At 46.7% G+C, this 21,774-nt stretch overlaps 1 protein-coding gene across 2 annotated transcripts; it reads left to right on the top strand.

Moving 5' to 3' along the window:
• Positions 1-14,609: 14,609 nt before the first annotated feature.
• Positions 14,610-19,584, top strand: LENG9 (leukocyte receptor cluster member 9). Of its 2 annotated transcripts, XM_075328917.1 has the most exons (3): positions 14,610-14,800; positions 14,979-15,139; positions 16,862-19,584. In XM_075328917.1, exon 3 carries the CDS (start codon positions 16,878-16,880, stop codon positions 18,192-18,194), a length of 1,317 nt encoding a protein of 438 aa, XP_075185032.1. In that variant the 5' UTR covers positions 14,610-14,800; positions 14,979-15,139; positions 16,862-16,877; the 3' UTR covers positions 18,195-19,584. The 2 variants fall into 2 exon arrangements, with proteins under 2 accessions (XP_075185032.1, XP_075185031.1); XM_075328916.1 differs by lacking the exon at positions 14,979-15,139.
• The last annotated feature ends 2,190 nt before the right edge of the window (positions 19,585-21,774 follow it).

Below are 21,774 nucleotides of genomic sequence, written 5' to 3'. Positions count from 1 at the left end.
GATGAAAAAGATGCTTTGCATGAAGCACTCTCAAAAATACACGTGCCTTTCGCCTCCCCTGGATGACCCAGGGGAAGAAAAGTCCTCTGAGAGCCATGACTTGTTCATCTTGGTTCTTTTTTCAAAAGCGCGGGGACTCCAACCACAGTCTCCCTCGTTTCCACTAATTGGGCCACATACACCCCACTTGACTGGCATCAGATGACCCCCATTTTCAAGATGAAAAAGATGCTTTGCATGAAGCACTCTCAAAAATACACGTGCCTTTCGCCTCCCCTGGATGACCCAGGGGAAGAAAAGTCCTCTGAGAGCCATGACTTGTTCATCTTGGTTCTTTTTTCAAAAGCGCGGGGACTCCAACCACAGTCTCCCTCGTTTCCACTAATTGGGCCACACACACCCTACTTGACTGGCATCAGTTGACCCCCATTTTCAAGATGAAAAAGATGCTTTGCATGAAGCACTCTCAACAATACACGTGCCTTTCGCCTCCCCTGGATGACCCAGGGGAAGAAAAGTCCTCTGAGAGCCATGACTTGTTCATCTTGGTTCTTTTTTCAAAAGCGAGGGGACTCCAACCACAGTCTCCCTCGTTTCCACTAATTGGACCACACACACCCCACTTGACTGGCATCAGTTGACCCCCATTTTCAAGATGAAAAAGATGCTTTGCATGAAGCACTCTCAAAAATACATGTGCCTTTCGCCTCCCCTGGATGACTCAGGGGAAGGAAAGTACTCTGAGAGCCATGACTTGTTCATCTTGGTGAAGGTTAGTATGTCCACATTGTCAGTGGACAGACGCGTGTGCTTATCTGTCAGCACACCCCCAGCAGCACTGAGGACATGTTCTACGAGAACGCTGGCTGCGGGACACGACAAGATCCCCAAGGCATACGTGGCGAGGTCAGGCAATTTATCCAGATTGGAAGCCTAAAATGAGCAAGGCTCAAGTTGCACAGTAATGGCATTGATGTGTCGCGGGCGGAGGAGGGGACGCTGCGCTCTCCCACTTCTCGGGTCCGGCTGCCGCTGCTGCTTGGTGGCTCGAGCGATGGGCCGGATCCCGGGCACTCGAGCGGCGTTCCTCGCCCCTGAGTGAAAGGGGTTTGATTGTTGGGATAGTTTATTTTCCGTGACGCCACCCACGGTTGTGGTGATTGTAGGGACACCACCGCTGCTCTGTATGGGAATCCCGGGAGCGGTGACAGGGAGCAGCAAAGTTGTTAGTTCTCCCCTCCGTGGGTAGGGGGTTGGTTGTCCCGGGGCCCGGTGATGGGGTTGGGATGGTGGACAGGCGGGTTATGGGGCCTGTGGAGGTGCAGGGACGCAGGGGCAGCGCTGTGCCGCACGGCACGGAGGTACTCACTCAGCCCAAGGATGATGACACAGTTCTCGGTAAACAAACGGCTGGTTGGACGGGTCCCTCGGACGGCTACGGTGCTGATGTTCCCTGCAGTTAGCGGTGACGGTCACTTCCCTGCACCTAAGTACGGTTCTTTGGTAGCGATGGATTCCCACCGGTAACCCGCTCCCCAGCTTGGATATGAGCCAGAGGAGCCCCTCTCTTGCCCGCAGGCGCTGGCCCTGGGAAACTGGTGCCTTGGCGGTGGCGGTGTATCCCCTTCACGGTCGGACTGTTGCCTTCAATCGGGACTTTGCTGCTGGGAGACCCGGAGGTCCCCTTCACTGACGGATTTGGCAAATTATGGCGACTCCTAGCCTTGCCGGGATCCGAAAGGCCCCTGCCCTGGTGCTGACTTCTCTTCGTATACCGCTCCGGTACCGCCGGGCCACCACCCGTCCACGGTCCTTTCGGCAACCTCCAAGTAGCCTCTCCTGCAGACGGTCACCGCCATCTGCCAACCTTGCTGTCTCAGTCCGGGGCACACACCCGGACTAACTTCAGGCTTTTCAACTGTCACTTTCTCTGTCACTACTCTCACTGTCCTCCTTCTCCTTCCTCTCACTTTGAACTCTCAACTCTATCTGTTTACTCCTCACTCAAGCTCTGCCTGAGCTAAACTGCCTGGTTTTCCCGCCTCCAGGGCTGTGAACTCCTCGGTGGGCGGAGCCAACCGCCTGGCCCACCCCCTGGTGTGGACATCAGCCCCTGGAGGATGGCAACAAGGATTTGTGTTCTGACCTTGGTGTTCCTGCAGGGAATGTGGGGTGTGTGTGGTGTTATGACCTGTGACCCCTGGCTTGCCCAGGGCGTCACAGATGTTCCCTTGCATATACTCATATATCTCTCTGTCTCCTCCTCTTTTTCATTGTCCAGCTCTTTTGTTTTCGCATGAGTATATGTCCTTGTCACTTTCCCATGTGTTTGTGTTGTGTTGTGAGTTGTTTGTCACCTTTTGGACACCTTTGAGGGTGTTTTCTAGGTGTTTTTATGTGAACCGAGCTCAAGCCGAACCACAACCGGTTCGCTTATCTCTACTTATCACTGGAGTGAGAGGTGCAAAAAAAAATAAAGACGAAGGCAATTTCAAGAGAATGGTGCATTTACATCAGGTTAAAAAATATTACAAGGCTGATTTCTACCTCGAACCTGTCCACAGGTTGTGTGTAGTTTTGAAACTTAGCTCTATTCACTTCAATGAGATTGAGCTGCATTACCAGATGCAACCACGGTACATGTGTGGCGCTGTTCATAGAAGAAAGTAGCCATGCTTTTCTAATCCTGCACACCCCCGTTTAGACCTGCAATGGGTGCGTCTAGGGCTCATAAACATGGGTATATTGTAGATCCATAATATGGTACCTATGGGCTGATATGGGTCCATACTATAGCGTGCCCTCAGTTTTACACTAGGACACACTGAAGATTTTTACATATATGTTCATGAGATAGATTTGATATTATTGAGCTGGCTTCTTTTCCCCAGGTTCAGCTAGACTGAAAGGTCAAACCTTATGTGTTTTTAGCCTTGTTTTAACTAATAAATAACCCCTGGGCTTGATGCCAGCTGTCAATTCACAGCTGACATCAACCCCAAAAATATTACCCAAATTCCTCTACACTACGGCAATCGGGTAGAGTCGGGTAGAAGCACCAGAATTGGTGAATCTAATGTGATGAGCCACTTCTGGGGCAGCTGTGGACTGCCATTTTTAGGCTGGGAAGGAACAAATAACCATGGGCCTTCCCAGCCTGATGATACCAGCCCCGAGCTGTCTGCTTTACCTTGACTGGTTACCAAAAATAGGGGGGACCCCATGTTGTTTTTTTAAATTATTTATTTATTTCCTATCCACATTTATTTTTAGAGCAATTGTCCTGCTCTTACTCTTATTTTGCTTTTTTTGCAGCCCCCAAAGACCTTACTACGACCATTACACAGCACAAAAGTTCAGGTCCACATTGACTTCTATGGGATTTGGGGTGCGGGTTCAAGTTCAGGTCAAGTCCGGGTACCGAACCAAACTTTTAAGTGAAGTTTGGCTGAACCTGGTGAATCCGAATATCCCCGGGTCCGAACATCTTTATCCAAGAGGTATACTCTTGTTGGCTTTTCGCTGCCTGCTCAGAGGGGCTGAAAGGTCTCTCCTTCTGTGTATATAAGGAGAAGCTATCTGAAGTGATGACTAGATGACTAGTCCAAGATGTATGCTCCCGCTGTCTTCTCCCTGCCTATTCAGCTAGACTGAAAAGTCTCTCCCTCTGTGTATATAAGAAACTATTCAAAGAGATGACTAGTCCAAGAGGTATGCTCCTGCTGGCTTCTCCCTGCCCACCAGCTAGACTGAGAAGTCTCTCCCTCTGTGTATTTAAGTAGAGGCTACTCGAAGAGATGACTAGTCCAAGACGTATCCTCCCGCTGGCTTCTCCCTTCCCAGTCAGATAAGCTGAGAAGTTACTCCCAATGTTTATATAAGGAGAGACTATTACAGGATGTGACTAGTCAAGGAGGTATGTCCCCACTGACTTCTCCCTGCCCATTCATCTAGAATAGATAACAGGAAATGAAGTGTTACAATCCGCACTGCTGATGGGCAAGATGCACAGGATGGCAAGAGGACAAGCCAAGAAGGTATAATCAAGTAGTTGATTAGGTCTACGCATTTCGAAGTATAAAGTTCTTCTTCAGGACAAAAACTACTAACGAAGAAGTTATCTGTTAGAAGTTATCTATTTCTGCAATCTGAGGGGCCGCAGCTTGTGGGTACACAACCCCCACCAGGTGAGCACTCAGCAAATTCAGTACTACTGATTTTCTCACAAACACAACCCTATTGCGCTTGTCTATTCCTTAGTGTCTTCCATTCAACTAGAATGACAGGTTTCTCTCTATGTGTGTATATACATTGACCTGTCAGTCTAGGGAGAGTGTGATGCCCTGGCCTATCAGGTCGTCACAGGGTATTGTGCAATCTGCCCTTCTGCATGGTGTCCATCTCCTCCTTGGTTACGGGTCCCTAGCCTGTGGTGTTGCTAAGAACAAGCTAATCAGAATCCTAGAAACACTCTGCACCACATCCACCAGACACACCAGTGAACAGCCTGAAGGGAAAAGGGCTGGACACTTGGGGGGTTGGTAAGGGGAGGTCAGGAGTGTCAGGAGTAGTCAGTCAAGTGGTGACTCTTGAGAGGAGAGGTCACAAATCGTTGGAGGAGGGTAGTGTGACGGGGTGTACATCAGAGCAAAGAGAGACAACAGGCCGAGGATGATCCAACAGGTTTACTAACAGGAATACAGGAACAGCACACGACAAGTCCAAATAAAACAGATTCGGGGGCACCTCCCGATAATCCAAAGTGCCAGATCACAACGTAATAGTCCTTTTCAGAGTCCCAGAAATCCCAGACAATCCACTGGACGGCGAGGTCTGTCCGCAGATTCAGATCTCGCTCCCTTCCTCTTCAAAAACTCAACTCCCAACTGCATTTAGAAACAGGAGTGTATTGTCTGAGCTCGTGGGCCCGCCCCTCAAGGGTAGGGGTCTATGCAATGGTTGGGCCCACTAGAAGATTCTAGAAGGTTGGCTCCGAGATGTCTACAGGTTTGTGTAGTTGGCGTTATCCACTGCTTACGAAACAATGAGAAGTTCCCCTGGCTGTGTGGACAAGAGATAATTGCATTATGGGCCCAGAGACACAGGAGATGGGGGGAAGGTATGGTTACTTACATCCCAAGACATTTCAAAGTGTTCAGTAAGTACAACCAAAGGAAAGTGACATCACATCCTGACATAGTATTACAGCAAATACAGTGAGAAGGTAAAATACATCACATGGCATCTTATACAAAAAATATGGGATGGAGAAAAGCACATACATCATGACAATCCCTTTCCCTCCCAACTTGTGTACGTACTAGGGACCTCTACAGGTCGCTGGTTAAGTACACGCAGGCATGGCTGACAGGACTCAAGGCTCCTCTTGCCTGGACAGTCCATCTGCATTTTGGTGTTGGCTGCCCCTTCTATATTGTATGGTAAAGTTATAGGGCTGCAGAGCCAGGCTCCATCGCAGTAAGCGTCCATTGTCCCCAGAGACTCTGTTCAGCCAGGTGAGGGGATTGTGATCAGTAACCACAGTGAATTCCCGTCCATACAGATACGGCCGTAGTTTCTTAAGGGCCCACACTACAGCCAGACATTCCTTCTCAACAGTTGCATAGGCCACTTCTCGGTCCAGCAGTTTCCGGCTGAGATAGGCGATGGGGTGCTCGTCCCCAGCTGCATTCACCTGGCTGAGGACAGCTCCCAGTCCATAAGCAGAGGCATCCGTTTGCACAATGAATCTCCTCTTGTAGTCTGGAGCAGCCAGGACAGGATCGCAGATCAAAGCATCCTTCAGCCGGTTAAAAGCCTCATCACAGGCTGGAGTCCAGATCACCAGCCGGGGCATTGTTTTCTTGGTCAGGTCGGTAAGAGGCTTGGCCACAGTACTGAAATGAGAAACAAATTTTCGGTAATAACTGGCAGTGCCCAGAAAAGCCATAACTTGTTTCTTAGTTTGGGGTACAGGCCAGTCTCTAATAGCCTGGATTTTGGCAGGCTCAGGTCGGAGCTTCCCTCCTCCCACTCTATGTCCTAGGTACTGGACTTCCCCCATCCCCAATTGGCATTTATCGGGTCGAATAGTTAGGCCGGCTGCAAGAATCAGGTCCAAAATAATGGCTACTTGATTCAGATGTTCCTCCCATGTGTGGCTGAAGACGGCGATATCATCCAAGTAGGCACAAGCAAAGTCATCACATCCCCGGAGGATCTGATCCACCATTCTCTGGAAGGTGGCCGGGGCATTTTTCATTCCAAAAGGCATGCTTAGAAATTCATACAGACCAAAGGGGGTTATAAAAGCGGACCGTTCTCTCCCTTCATCCGTTAGAGGGATCTGCCAGTATCCCTTACTGAGATCCAAGGTAGTGACATATCGGGACCCAGCCAGTCGGTCTAGAAGTTCGTCAATACGAGGCATTGGGTAAGGATCGCTGACGGTATGGTCGTTTAGTCGCCGATAGTCCACACAAAATCGAGTACTCCCATCCTTCTTGGGTACTAACACCACAGGGGAGGCCCAAGGGCTATGGGAGGCCTGGATTACCCCAAGCTGTAACATCTCCTCCAGTTCGTGCTGCATGGTGTTTCGAACTGATTCAGGTACCCGGTAAGGAGCCAGTTGTATGGGACGGATGCCCTGAGTGTCCACATGATGTTGGGTGACGGTGGTTCGACCTGGTTGGGATGAGAAAGCAGCCCGTCTCTGTTGAAGCACTTCCAGCATCTGGATTTTCTGTAAGGAGTCCAGGTAATCTCCCAGGGGAACCTGTTCCACAGTGGATGGGGCTCTCGCTGCTTCCACGAGATCAGGTAGAGAGTCCTCATCCTCTTGACCATCTTCTGAAGCCAACCGACAGCTTGCTATCATTGGAATGTTCCGGTCATGGTACTCCTTAATCATATTCACATGGACAGTCTTTTGCCTTAGCCCCTGATCATCTAAAGCAAGAAGGTAATTGGTATCATTCAGTTTTCTGAGAACCCGGAAGGGACCCTCCCATGTGGTCTGCAGTTTATTCTGCCGATGGGGAACAATCATTAAGACTTGTTGTCCTTCTACAAACTCCCGATAGCGTGCGTTACGGTCATACCATGTCTTCTGTCTGGTTTGAGCCATACGCAAATGACTCTGTGCAAAACTAGCAAGTTGGGCCAAGGTTTCTCGCAGCTTTAGGACATAAGGGACAACAGGGGTTCCTGTATCTTCAACTTGCCCCTCCCAGTATTCCTTGAGCAGGGTTAAGGGTCCTCGGACCTTTCTTCCATAGAGTAGTTCAAAGGGGGAGAACCCAGTGGACTCCTGGGGAACTTCCCGATAGGCAAACAAGAGATGGGGTAGGTACTTCTCCCAGTCTGAATCTCGGTCCGTGAAGGCCCTCAGCATATTCTTCAGAGTGCCGTTGAATCGTTCACAAAGTCCATTTGTTTGGGGATGATACGGGGTCGTTCGGATTGCTCGTACTCCACAGGTGCGCCACAGACACTGGACCAACTCTGACATAAACTGGGAGCCTTGGTCCGACAAGATCTCACTGGGGAATCCTACTCTGGTAAAAATAATAACCAAGGCCTCGGCCACCTTGGCTGCAGAGATACTTGACAAGGCCACGGCTTCTGGATATCGGGTGGCGTAGTCCACAACAGTGAGAATGTACTGCTTTCCAGATTTACTTGGTTTAGCCAGAGGTCCAATGATATCAACAGCTACTCTTTGAAAGGGTTCTTCTATTATAGGGAGCGGTTGCAGGGGTGCCTTTGGGTGATCTCCGGGTCGCCCTCTACGCTGACATATGTCACAAGTTCGGCAGAAATGCGCCACTGCTTGGGAAATCCCCGGCCAATAAAAAGTTTGAGTCAATCGTCTCTCGGTGCGGGTTTTGCCTTGATGGCCAGCCGTAGGAATGTCATGAGCCAGGTGTAATAGGGGAATTCTGTACTTCTGAGGAACAATCAGCTGTTTGCTATAAGTCCAGGGCTTATCTAGGGAGTCGGCATTGGCAACCCGATACAGAAGTCCATTTCCTCTGATAATTCTTTCTCCGTTTTCCCCTAGCTGCCCTATTTCAGCCCGAGTTCTAAAACTAGCAAGGGTGGGGTCAGTCTCTACTTCTTGTCTAAACTGAACTTTATCCCAAGTAACATTCATATTATCCCCACAAGAAGAATCACTCACCGGCTGTAATGGCAGTTCTGGTGGCCTCAGTTCCATGGATGGGTTGTACACGTCCACATGGGCTGCTCTCTTGGCTTGACTTCTGGTTACCGCACCGACAAAGTGGCAATGAAGATTCCCCACATCATTTCCTAGAAGAACGTCTGCAGGGAGGCCGCTCATCACACCGACCACACATTGTTTTGCCCCAAAGCCATAATCCAGGGTCACACTCGCTCTTGGAATATATCTCTGGGTACCTCCTGCCAGTTCAATGGCAATTCCTGGTCCCTTTTGAATTGCTTGTGGTTGAATTACTCGGGGATCGGCTATGGTGAGGAAAGCCCCAGTGTCACGGAAGCCAACAACTTTTTGGCCATCCAGCACGACCTCCTGTAGATGTTTGTCCTGAAGATCAGAAGAACAGGTGGCTGGAGCTCGCACCCCATAGACTCCGGGTAGGGGAGCCAGGATATCTGAGTCACTTGGCAAGTCATCAGGCACAGAATCCAGCTCTTCTCCTGGTGAAGGTGTCTGTAGGTAATGAACAGGCAAAGGCGGTCTGTAGCTGTTCTGTCTACGAACACCTGGACATTGGAATTGCATGTGCCCAGGCTGCCCACATCCATAACATCTGCGCTCTGGGATTCTTCCTCCGCGTCGTATTCCCAAAGGTGGAGCATGAGTAATGCGAGGCACAGTCACACGAAGGTCCCCATGAGTTGACGGTCTAGGGTGATGGTGAACATTGGGGCCAGAAGGACCAGGGGCCACCAGCGTTGGGGGGTTGGTGTTTTTTTTCTCACTGGGTAGTAGTTTTTTCCACTGAGGCTTGATGGTGAGAGCCTCATCAGCTAGAGCTGCAGCTTCCTCCACAGTGGCTGGTCTCCTTTCACGCACCCATTCCCGGATCTCAGCGGGGCACTTGAAGTAAAACTGCTCTTTTAGGAGGACCTGGAGGACGGTCTCCAAGGTTAAGGCCTCCTCTGCCTCCAACCAACGATGCCACAGATGTTTGAGTTTGTGGGCATACATCTTGAAGGACACTTCCTCATCACATGCTAGAGTACGGAACTGAGTCCTGTAAGTGTCTGGCGTTACAGCATAATGTTCTAGAATAGTCTGTTTAATATCCGCATACTCACAGTTCCACCGAGGGTCCATAGCTCTATAGGCTGCAGCAGCTCCACCCTCTAAGAGCCCAACCAGATGCCGGACGCGCTCCCTTTCTGGGACTTCCATTAATCGACACTGATGCTCAAAGTCCTGGAAGAAGCCCTCAATGTCACCAGCAGCCTCATTAAACTGCTTGAAGTCTTTGCGGGACACTCTGGGAAGTTCCCTCATGATGGGTGCTGGGGTTACAGTCTGTCTGGAACCTCTCGCGGCTTCCACAGCGAGCTGCTTATCCAGCAATGCTATCTCCTCCATCCTGCGCTCCTTCTCTTCAGCTCCACGCATGGCCTCCCTCTTATCTTCTATGGTGGCCTCATCTCCAAGCAGTGCCATCTTTTCCTTGTACCACACAACCCATTGACTTTTTTGGGTATTTACCTCCGGCTCCCGTCTTTGCTCCCCTTGCTGTGGAAATTGTTCCTCGGTGCCATCTTGCAGGCAAGCGTGTTCCAATGCCTCAATTAGTTGCTCCTTAGAGAGTCCTTTGTAGCCGACACCTAATTCACGGGCCTTTGTTTGTAGACTCGCCACAGTCCAGTTCCTGTATCCTGAGGTTCTGGTTTCAGACGTCGATTGGCTGTTGTCCTCCATTTCTTCTGCTCTGATCCCGCCGCTGCCACCAGTTTGTGACGGGGTGTACATCAGAGCAAAGAGAGACAACAGGCCGAGGATGATCCAACAGGTTTACTAACAGGAATACAGGAACAGCACACGACAAGTCCAAATAAAACAGATTCGGGGGCACCTTCCGATAATCCAAAGTGCCAGATCACAACGTAATAGTCCTTTTCAGAGTCCCAGAAATCCCACACAATCCACTGGACGGCGAGGTCTGTCCGCAGATTCAGATCTCGCTCCCTTCCTCTTCAAAAACTCAACTCCCAACTGCATTTAGAAACAGGAGTGTATTGTCTGAGCTCGTGGGCCCGCCCCTCAAGGGTAGGGGTCTATGCAATGGTTGGGCCCACTAGAAGATTCTAGAAGGTTGGCTCCGAGATGTCTACAGGTTTGTGTAGTTGGCGTTATCCACTGCTTACGAAACAATGAGAAGTTCCCCTGGCTGTGTGGACAAGAGATAATTGCATTATGGGCCCAGAGACACAGGAGATGGGGGGAAGGTATGGTTACTTACATCCCAAGACATTTCAAAGTGTTCAGTAAGTACAACCAAAGGAAAGTGACATCACATCCTGACATAGTATTACAGCAAATACAGTGAGAAGGTAAAATACATCACATGGCATCTTATACAAAAAATATGGGATGGAGAAAAGCACATACATCATGACAGGTAGGAGCTGGGCTCCTCAGTTACTAGGTGGCAGACGTTGGTCTGGGCCTGGTAAGAGCTGGAACCCCGGTCGCAGGGGGTCGTGTCAAGGGGCACAGAACTGCCGAGCAGGGCAGCCGGCGGCCTCGAGCCATCTCCAGGCAGGGGCCAGGGCATGGCGGGTTACGTGGACCCTAGGCCGGGAAGTAGCTTCACGCGTCCTGGTAATTTACCCGACGAGGGCGAAGACTTCTCAATTCATCCTCCACCCACTCAAAAATCAGGGTACTAGCGCAACGAGGGGGATAGGACTTTCCCAATATATAGTCCAGAAAATCCCAAGCGTGAACCCTGAGAGCAAGCTCACTCCATTAGCCATACTGGTGAGTGGGACCCGTTCAGTTTCAAGCTGAAGAGGGACCAACTACAGACAGAGGTGCCAAGGTCAAGGTCACAGGCTAACAGGCAACACCATAGAGCACAGAATCCCAGCGTGCTCCCTCCTGGCTGCAGCAGTGCTAAGAATTCTGGTTTACAAGTTGTCGGTGTCAGCGTTATTGGACTGAGTGAGAACGCAGTGACCCTTTCCTCCCCATTGGTGCTCCCCTCTCACCATCACCAAGCCCTGGGGCATCTCCCCCCTACCCACGGAGAGGTTAAACATCTGGCTGCCATTCCACCGCCACCGGGCGCTCCCAAACAGCAACGGTGGTATCTCACCTCACCACACACCGTGGGTGGCGTCATGAACTCTAACCACAAAATCCCCTGTAAATACCCCCCTTTTTAGTTTGAGTGTCCACGCGACCCCACTTGGGTCCGGAGACCCCTCGAGCCACCGCGGATCCGGATCCGAGCGGCGGCCCGGCTGCTGGCTCAGAGCATATAGGCTTATTTAGTTCAATGGTTCATAAATAAATCAATATTGGCCTAAACTCAAGCATCAAATGCTGTAACCTATATTTATAATGCTGTCAGGAGACCATAGTCCCTAATTGCTGCCCAGGTGTCTTAAAACGCGTCAGTCACCATTTGAGGGTGCCACAATAATATACCAGAGGTCTCAAACACGCAGCCCACCGGACGCATGTGGCCGCCGAGGCTCCTTTTTACGGCTCGCAGACCCCGTGACAATCGCAGCTCTATGCCTGGGGGTCAGCGCCGGCAGGACTTTACTACAATTGATTCATTTGCGGTGCTGTGCAGAGGAGCTGTCTGCACTATATCAATGGCTGCCACCCGCCAATCAGATGCAAGTATGTGACGTTGCTGTATGACGTCACCTCTTTGCATCTGATTGGCCAGCGGTAGCCATTGGTATGACGCTGACAGCTCCTCTGCGCAGAACCACAAATGATTCAATTGTAGTTAAGTCCTGCCGGCGCCGACCCCCGGGCATAGGGCGGCGATAGTCATGGGCCTCTACAAGCAGGTACGTGCTCACGATCAGGACTCGCTGCGTCCTGGACGCAGCAGCCCGTACCCGCGATCAGGATTCGGGGTGCTGCGGTCTCCTCACTGTGTTTTCCCTATGGAGGGTACGCGACTCTGCAGCATAAATTCACATGCTGCAGCTTCTGCAAGCCGCACCGCAGGACAGTTATCACTGCTGGTAGCACAATCACAGTGGGCATGGTAGTTTTAGAAATCCAGTCCACTTTGCTTGTACTGTACATCGCAGCGTTTTGGACGCAGCTGAAACATGTTGCATTCAAAACACTGCAAACACTGATCGTGGGCAAACAGGGAACGGAGGAAAGGTGAGGAGAATTTTTTTTTTGGGTATTACTAAAGAATGGGCACAATACCACAAGGATGAGCACAGTACTACAAGGATGGGCACAATATTACAAGGATTAGCACAATACTACAAGGATGGGCACAATATTACAAGGATGAGCACAATACTACAAGGATGGGCACAATATTACTGAGCACAATACTACAAGGATGGGTACAATACTACAAGAATGGGCACAATACTACTGGCCACAATATTACAAGGATGGACACAATGCTACAAGAATGGGCACAATACTACTGGCCACAATATTACAAGGATGGACACAATACTACAAGAATGGGCACAATACTACTGGGCACAATATTACAAGGATGAGCACAATACTACTGGGCACAATACTTAAAGGATGGGCACAATATTACAAGGATGGGCACAATACCACAAGGATGAGCACAATACTACTGGGCACAATATTACATGGATGAGCACAATACTACAGGGCACAATACTACAAGGATGAGCACAATACTACAGGGCCCAATGATGGGCACAATACTACAGGGCACAATACCACATGGATGGGAATAATACCACAATAATGGGCACAATACTACTGGGCACAATACTACAAGGTTGGGCACAATACTACTGGGCACAATATTACAAGGATGGGTACAATACTACTGAGCACAATATTACAAGGATGGGCATAATACAACAAGGATGAACACAATACTACTGGCCACAATACCACAAGGATGAGCACAAAACGTTTAGGCACAATACTACTAGGCAGAATACCACAAGGATGGGCACAATACTACTGGGCAAAATACCACAAGGTTGGGCACAATACTACTGAGTAAAATATTACAAGGATGGGCATAATACAACAAGGATGAACACAATACTACTGGCTACAATACCACAAGGATGAGCACAATACTTCTAGGCACAATACTACTAGGCAGAATACCACAAGGATGGGCACAATACTACTGGGCAAAATACCACAAGGATGGGTACAATACTACAGGGCACAATACTACAAAGATGGGCACAATACTACTGGGCATAATACTACTGGGCAGAATACCACAAGGATGGGTACAATACTACAGGGCACAATACTACAAGGATGGGCATAATACTACTGGGCATAATATTACAAGGATGGGAATAATACCACAATAATGGGCACAATACTACTGGGCACAATACTACAAGGATGGGTACAATACTACTGGGCACAATCTTACAAGGATGGGCACAATACTACAGGGCACAATACTACAAGGATGGGCATAATACTACAGGGCACAATACTACAAGGATGGGCATAATACTACTGGGCACAATATTACAAGGATGGGAATAATACCACAATAATGGGCACAATACTACTGGGCACAATACTACAAGGATGGGTACAATACTACTGGGCACAATCTTACAAGGATGGGCACAATACTACAGGGCACAATACTACAAGGATGGGGACATTACTACAAGATGTTGGCTAAGATTACTAGATGATGCTCCTAATTTTAAAACAATATTACAAGAAGGTGATAAAATTCAAAATAAAGCATGATGTTTTGCACCATTAAAAATGCTTTTATATATAAACTTAACTAAACAAAAAAGTGCAGGTTTGTTCCAATAAACAAACAAAAAATGTTCAAAATAGTGATCCAAAGGTGTATAGAAAAAAAAACATGGAATCATTAAAAATGTAACTTTGTCCTGCAAAGAATGTGGCCCCTCTCAATTTTTTCTTCTATATGTGGCCCATACACCCAGCTGAGTTTGAGACCCTTGATCTATACCATTACAATTAATGGTCCTCACTTCTGTCTGCTCGGGATAACAATTTTCAGAATATGCTTACAGTTTATGTATAGTATGTAGGGCAATAATCCAAATTATCATGTAAAATTGTAAATAATTAATAAAATCCAATAATTGAAATGCAAAACAAATAATAAGTAAAAAAAACCAAAAATAAATCAGGTACATAAAACAGATAATATTAATAAATGTTATTGCATAGCCAACAAAACTAATAATAATAATAATAATTAATAACAATTAATAACTGGCGTAAAAAAACAGATTAAAATAAAAAGTTTGCAAAAAAAAAAATCACTTGCATTGGATTTGAGTTTTCTTTCATGATAAGTTTGCCATCTAGTGGTGAAAATGTGCACAACATCTATCCCAGCAAACCTTGCAGGGAAAGCCGCTCTGTCAGGGCGTTCAGCTCTATGGCTGCTGACATGTGACTCCATCTCTTCCTATATGTTTTGTTATGTTGTTTGCAGTAGTCAGGGACAATGACGTATGTCACCGGTGACTCATGTACATAAACCGGATCACCCACGGTACAAAGTGTCAGGACAGAAGGCGAGGAGACGAAGACGGACGAGGAAACGCACTCATTTCTGTAAGTTTTCACATTAAAAGTTAAATCCGGGCTGTGCTTCCCGACAGGAGGGATCAGAGTTACTGTAGACATCAATTATTGCTCTGTTACCTAAATAACTATTACGTTTAGTACATGTGGATATATAGGTCTGGCTTTTCCGTTGTTCGGGGTTATTTTTTGTATCGTTTTGGTACAGGATCCACTATAGATACCGCATCTACCGAAAATACGCGATAACAGAATTGACTCATCCATGAGTGCGACCATCCGGGAGAATCGGGAAGATCCTTTTTCTCAGGTGTCATCGTAATCGCTTCCGTTTTTTTTCGCATCCGTTTTTTTCTTTCACTGACGCAGGTAGGCGCCAAACTTCTATTTTATACATTTCCTTGTAATGATGGATCAGTTACAAAATAGATCAGACTCTAAAGTACAAAGTCCGTCTTCCGGGTGTCATCCGTTCTGTACGGTTCCCTGTAGGCCAGTGTTTCTCAACTCCAGTCCTCAAGACCCACCAACAGATCATGTTTTCAGGTTTTCCTCAATATTAGACAGGGGATAATTCCATCACCTGTGCAACATTAAGGAAATCCTGAAAACCTGACTGAGGAAAACCTGAAAACATGATCTGTTGGTGGGTCTTGAGGACTGGAGTTGAGAAACACTGCTGTAGGCTATAATGGCCGAGCTGGATGAGAAGAGAACCTGCTCTGATTCCGACTGTAAAACTGAAGTGTGTAGGGATCAATGGCTCTCTATGGGTTCATGTGTGGAGAAAAAAAAAAAGGACAGTACACGAATGTGTGAATGTAGAGTTCAGGCGAATGTATTATATAAACTTGAAATCTCCGGACCGCGCACTGACCAGTGTATCGCAGCATGGCTGTTCAGATGAGGGTTTTTTTTAAATGGACCAAGCGTCTGTGTAGGAAAAATTTGATGTACAGTATGTACTATTTTCTTTTTGTCACTTAAGCCTATAAATGCATAAAAAAATTGAATAACAAATGGATCAAGTGTATAGCATTGGATTTATATGGATACGGTGCAAGGTTAAAGGGAACCTGTCAGGTCCAATATGCACCTAGAACCACGGGCAGTTCTGGGTGTATATTGCTAATCCCTGCCTAACTGTCCCTGTATACACTAGCATAGATAAAGAGATCATTAGAAAAAGTATTTCTAAAGATCCTTTATGATAATGAGCGCAGGGACTAGTCGCAAGGGCGTTTCTTCCCCCGACTAGCCGCCCTCTTAACATGTTAGTATGCCCACAGGGGTGTGCTAACATACTATTCAATGCCCAGCGTCATCGGCGGTGTCACACCTACCTGTGTCTGTTGTCACCACTTCAGATGCCAGGTTTAGGGGTCAGAGCACATGATCAGAAGTCCTGGCACTTCCGGTTATGCTATGACGCTTCCTGGCTTCAGAGACGTCTAGTGCGCATGATCGGAAGTGCTGGGACTTCTGATCTTGCGCACTGACCCTAAACCTGGCGTCTGAAGTGGTGACAACAGACACAGGTACACGTGTCACCAGTGATGACGCTAGGCAGTGTGCATTGAATAGCAAGTTAGCACACCCCTGTGGCCGTGCTAACATGCTAAGAGGGTGGACTAGTCAGGAAAAATAGTGCCCTTGGGACTAGTCCTTGCACTCATTAGCATATCATAAAGTATCTTTAGAAATACTTTTTCTAAAGATCTCTTTATATATGCTACTAGATGCAGGGATTAGCAATATACACCCAGAACGGCTCAAGGTTCTGGGTGCATATTGGACCTGACAGGTTCCCTTTAGTGGTCCACAATGGCACAACATTGCATTAAAGAAAAATCATGTGCCCATACCATAAAATTTATTAGGGTCGGCTTTTTACGATTGTCGCAAGATTTCTTGTGCATTAAAGACCTGGGAACAGTTGCAGTAATATCTGGTTTGTATGCAACGCCATGAATCCCCAGCCTTGTTGTAGTCTCAATCAAAGGCCTGGTCAGCACATATTTTACTAACTTGATTTTCCTTCCTACTGTTATATTTATCTTTACCGTCACTTCTTGTTTTATCTTCCGACAGTAATCAAAGCTTCGAGATGGAGAGCACAGACAATGATGGTGACACAATGAAGGAGTCAATAAAAGTGGACGATGAGGTCAACATGGAAGGAGCGGCCTCGCAGAATGAGGAGGAAACTACCATTGAGGAAGCAGAAGTAACACCTGACGATACCATCTGCCAATTTTTTCTGTCAGGGCGCTGCAGGTTTGGAGACAAATGTAGGAACCGCCATGTAGGAGTACCTTCAGCATCCAATGACTCTCATGGAGCAAAAGATAAAGGGAAAAGTAATCAAGCATCTAAACCAAAGGGGAAGAAGCCTCCAATGAAGACAGCCAGTGATGTCATCTCCAGGATTCAATGGGACACACACTTGCCAAAAGAACATTTCATCGTTGGCTATCTCGATAGATTCTTAGGAACGATTGAAAAACCTTTCTCGGCTTTTTGTTGGGAAGATTTAGCATCTTTAGGAGTGGATGTTCTTGCCATACCCAAACATCGCATCCAGTACTTCAAATATCATAAATTGGTGGTGTGGGACAAGGTCAGTCGCGTAGACAACATCTTCGGGTCAACAGGAAGCGGCATGACAATCTTGGATATCATTGATCGGTATGAATCAATGATGCAAACAGAAAGAAACAGTGCAGAAGATCAAAGTGCAGAGGCGCAAGGAGACGTGACCACTCATGAAGTTGAAGAACTCGAAGAGAAGCATTGTGCTACTGTAGATCAAGCAGATACCAAGAAATTGAGGCCAACGCATTTCATAGCAATGCGTATAAGCAGTGAAGATGTGAAAAGTTCAGTAAAAGAAGTTCAAAATGTCCTCCAAAAACATAGCGCCGATGTGGCAGAATTTTGTATCCCATTGCCAGAACTTCACTTAACTTTGTGCCTTTTGCATTTGGAATCTTCTGAAGATATCGAAGTGGCCTACACGGTACTTGAAGAACTAAAAAGCGACATGCAACGTCTTCTTCCTCCGAGTCTTATCCTAAGTTTTGAAGGACTGAAGGACTTTCATTCACGAGTGCTCTATTTGGAACCCGTGCCCATTCCAGGCTTTGGAAGTTTTGTTAGCAGGCTAAACCAAAGTTTTCGCAGTAAAGGTTTAAAAATAATTGATCCACCACAAGCCAACACCTTCCATTTAACGATTGCAAAAATGCCCAGAAATGTGGCAATCAGAAACCCAAGCCTTCTCTTCCGGCCCGAGGTGTACAGAACTGTTAACCTGGCACATTTTGGGGCACAAAATATTGATTGCCTTAGTTTCTGTTATGCGGGAAGTTCAAGACGGACTGATGGCTTTTACACAACGCTTCTAGAATTGCCTCTTTACTGATTTCACTATGCATAATTCTATTGTTTAATTTTCATAATAGTAGTGGCAAAATCCAAAATGTGAGCAGACCCATAAATTGTGGAAAAAAGCAAAACGAGGGGGTGGACCATCTTCGAAACACGTAGTGTGTTCATCTTGTGCCGCAACACCTGGTATCTACCCATCCATTATAATCAATCTCCCAGACCCATAAATTAACTTTCTTTAAACACAATTTATAGTGTACATGGAGTGAACCTACCTAAAAATTGGGTTAGTTTTTGTTAAATTTTTGCACCGTTTGCCTTCTGCAGCCTCCGTGTTGCGTGTCAGGTCAGTGCCATGTTGCGTGGCATGTTGCGTTGGCATGTCAGTGAGGATCGGACAGTCCAATAGAAGAGTTTGTAGCTTTTTTTATCCTGGCCGTCGACGGCCATGCTGAACTCATTGTGCCTGCCCTCATCAGATCACAGACGTTGCTTTGTTTGAGGCTTGGCAAGTACCAGCAAGGGAGACTGGCTGGTAAACCCTGGTTCCGTCAACTCTTTTATCCAGTCTCAGCTCCTCTCAACTGATTTCTGACCACAGATCACATCAAAGATAAATGTTTTGGGAATCAATGAGCCCGTGAAAGCACAGCGGAACGGTTACAAATTTTAAATTGAAAAATGTAATTATTGAATTTCAAAAATTATTTTTAGCCTTAAATACATGCATGTCAAAATGGGACAACCCCTGTGAATGTACGAACACCTACATTGGGTCAGAAATGCTCATTTCTGGACGTGGTTTACATGAACCTTGCCTTTTTTAGTTGGGTTATGCTCAAATAATAGGGATTGTTTACAAATAACGAAGACAATTACAACAAATTGTTGGTGACTGTATAATTTTCTCGTCTGATCCAGCAGACCCTGATTGTAATCCAAACTATATCAGTACCAGGAAAGCAATAAACACATATTCCACTACTAGACAACTCCTTTTTCATGGCTTAAGTGACCCTATAACACAAAAAAAACATACCTCTCGGATCAGTATCTCTCCTGCGATGTTGGTGCTGCACTTCCCAATAGTAGTGTGACCTTATTTTGCTACGTGACCGCTGCAGCCAATCACATGAATTACAGCACCCACATTCCAGGAGGGAAGTATGTTGGGGTTTTTTTTTTTATAGAATGTGGTGAATTAAGCAGTTGTCTTGAAGAGGACAATTCTTTTATAAAGAAACTTGCACTTTTTTAAAAACAATTATATCTATTTTAATTGTATAATTGTGTCCATAAGTGGACGAGCCCTTCAGTTTCCTTGGGTGTAATGCAATCTTTCATGTAGAATGGATAGAAGGAAATAATGAGCTAATCTATACTGTCAATGCAAAATTCCAGCAAATAAAATGATATAACAATGTAACGGGAATTTTTTGTCCTGCTTCATCTGGTTACTCGATAGATAATCCTGACACCGTGCTGTCGTGAAGCCGAGGTCGTAAGTCCATGAGTGGTAAAGCCGCCTATTAGTATCTGCATTGTGTGTGCAACTAGACCACTATAAGGGTCTATGGGGATCTAAGTTCACGTAAGCCGCAGGGAATCCAAAACTATCTAGTAATGAGAATGGTGGAATGAGACTATCTCCTGTGATCTCTCCCGTGCAGTGTGGATTCTGCTCTTCATTCATTTCTCAGCAAATATGGACAAGCAAAAGAAATGTGGAGGATATTATTCAGCAGAGGTGAGCTGTCTGGGTGTGAAAAAGCTTGCCATCATAGTCTTTCCATTTCTCCCTCTACCTGTTTCCTAACCCTGCTCCTTACTCCTCTTCTGATCTATCCTCACAATAGAGCAGAGATCCCCAACCTTTCTGCTCTTGAGAGCCACACTCAGCTCTGGGAGAGGGTCTCGAGCCACATCCAACTCCCGCCCCACTCACAGTAATGGCACCCAGCGCCCCCCATTACCGGTATGATGACAGCCAAAGCTTTTCCACAGAAATCACATTGAGGCAGAATTCCAAGATTCAGGGGTTCCTACCTTACCCCATTCAGATTTGTTCTTATATGTAGGGCCACTCACATAGGTCACCATCTGGACACCTTCTCTTCATTGCTGTTTGCTAGACCTACTGCTAATGCACCAAGCTGGAAGACAGCAGAGAGCCACAAATCACGAGCCACATGTGTACATTTTTTATATCAGTTCAGTTGCATTTCACACATTTTGAACCATTGTGGGCACCTGGGCTACGTGATCGCTATTCCGATTACCAGTCCAATAGATGCTCTTAAGAGGCGGTTAAAATTTTCATTAATGATCTCCTGAAAACCAAGTATCATGCATAATTCCCATTATTTTATACAGGCAAGCATGACAGTTTTGACCGGTAGTGGGGAGCTGTCGGATGCTTGACTGGCAGCACTGCAGTTTACAGTGGAGAGATGTAGGAACAGTTGAATGCTTAGCGAAGGTGTGGATGGATGGAAGGTACATAGGGAACAGTTGGATACTTAGTGAAGGTGTAGATGGGTGGAAGGTACGTAGGGAACAGTTGAAGGCTTAGCGAAGGTGTGGATGGATGGAAGGTACATAGGGAACAGTTGAATGCTTAGCGACAGTGTGGAAGGTACATAGGGAACAGTTGAATGCTTAGCGAAGGTGTAGATGGGTGGAAGGTACAAAGGGAACAGTTGGATACTTAGTGAAGGTGTAGATGGGTGGAAGGTATGTAGGAAACAGTTGAAGGCTTAGCAAAGGTGTGGATGGGTGGAAGGTACATAGGGAAAAGTTGAAGGCTTAGCGAAGGTGTGGATGGGTGGAAGGTATAGGGAACAGTTAACGGCTTAGCGAAGGTGTGGATGGATGGAAGGTACATAGGGAGCAGTTGAGTGCTTAGCAAAGGTGAGGATGGGTGAAAGGTACATAGGGAACAGTTGAATGCTTAGCGAAGGTGTGGATGCTTGGAAGGTACGTAGGGAACAGTTGAAGGCTTAGAAAAGGTATGGAGGGGTGGAAGGTACATAGGGAACAATGGAATGCTTTGAAGCAGTATTGGTGGTGCATTTTAGCACAAGAGAAATGGTGGAACACTTAAAAGTGTGTAGGTCCATTGATGACAAAAGGGGAATCATTCAATGATGTGTTGCTCTGTGACAGTGCACTGAAGGCACATGTTGGTGCACTGGAGGACATGGGTGATGGTAAAATGCTTGTTAGGAGATACAGTAAGATCAATCTGGTTGTGATGGGTTTTTTTACATGTATGTAACTGCTGTATGTTTCTGGGTTTACTTGCTGGGAGAACTGTGGGCCCTAGATGAAAAATGAAGGTAGATTCAGCGTTCAATTCCTTGTCTTGTTCTGGAGCAATCCAACTTGGGCCTTATACAGAACCTAATTCATCAGTATGTTTATGAGAGTTTGCTATGCAAGACAAAATGTGTCTTGTACGAGACAACTATACAGCCTGAAGGGGCAACAGATACAATACAGAAGAGTCATTTCAAACAAAAGGAATTGTTTTCTCAATTTTTTGGCCTTGACAGCGATGCAGGTTATTGACAATTGGATATCATCTGTGAATATCTTCTTCCCTTTCTTAGATC

The sequence above is a fragment of the Anomaloglossus baeobatrachus genome, chromosome 11, assembly GCF_048569485.1.
Source record: "Anomaloglossus baeobatrachus isolate aAnoBae1 chromosome 11, aAnoBae1.hap1, whole genome shotgun sequence".
NCBI lineage: Eukaryota > Metazoa > Chordata > Amphibia > Anura > Aromobatidae > Anomaloglossus > Anomaloglossus baeobatrachus.
The sequence above is the reverse complement of the archived record's forward strand: the minus strand, read 5'-3'. Positions and strand labels throughout refer to the sequence as shown.

Bases quoted from the DNA above. Each gene is read 5' to 3' on its own strand.
- LENG9 (XM_075328916.1), top strand. From the start codon at position 16,878: ATGGAGAGCACAGACAATGATGGTGACACAATGAAGGAGTCAATAAAA.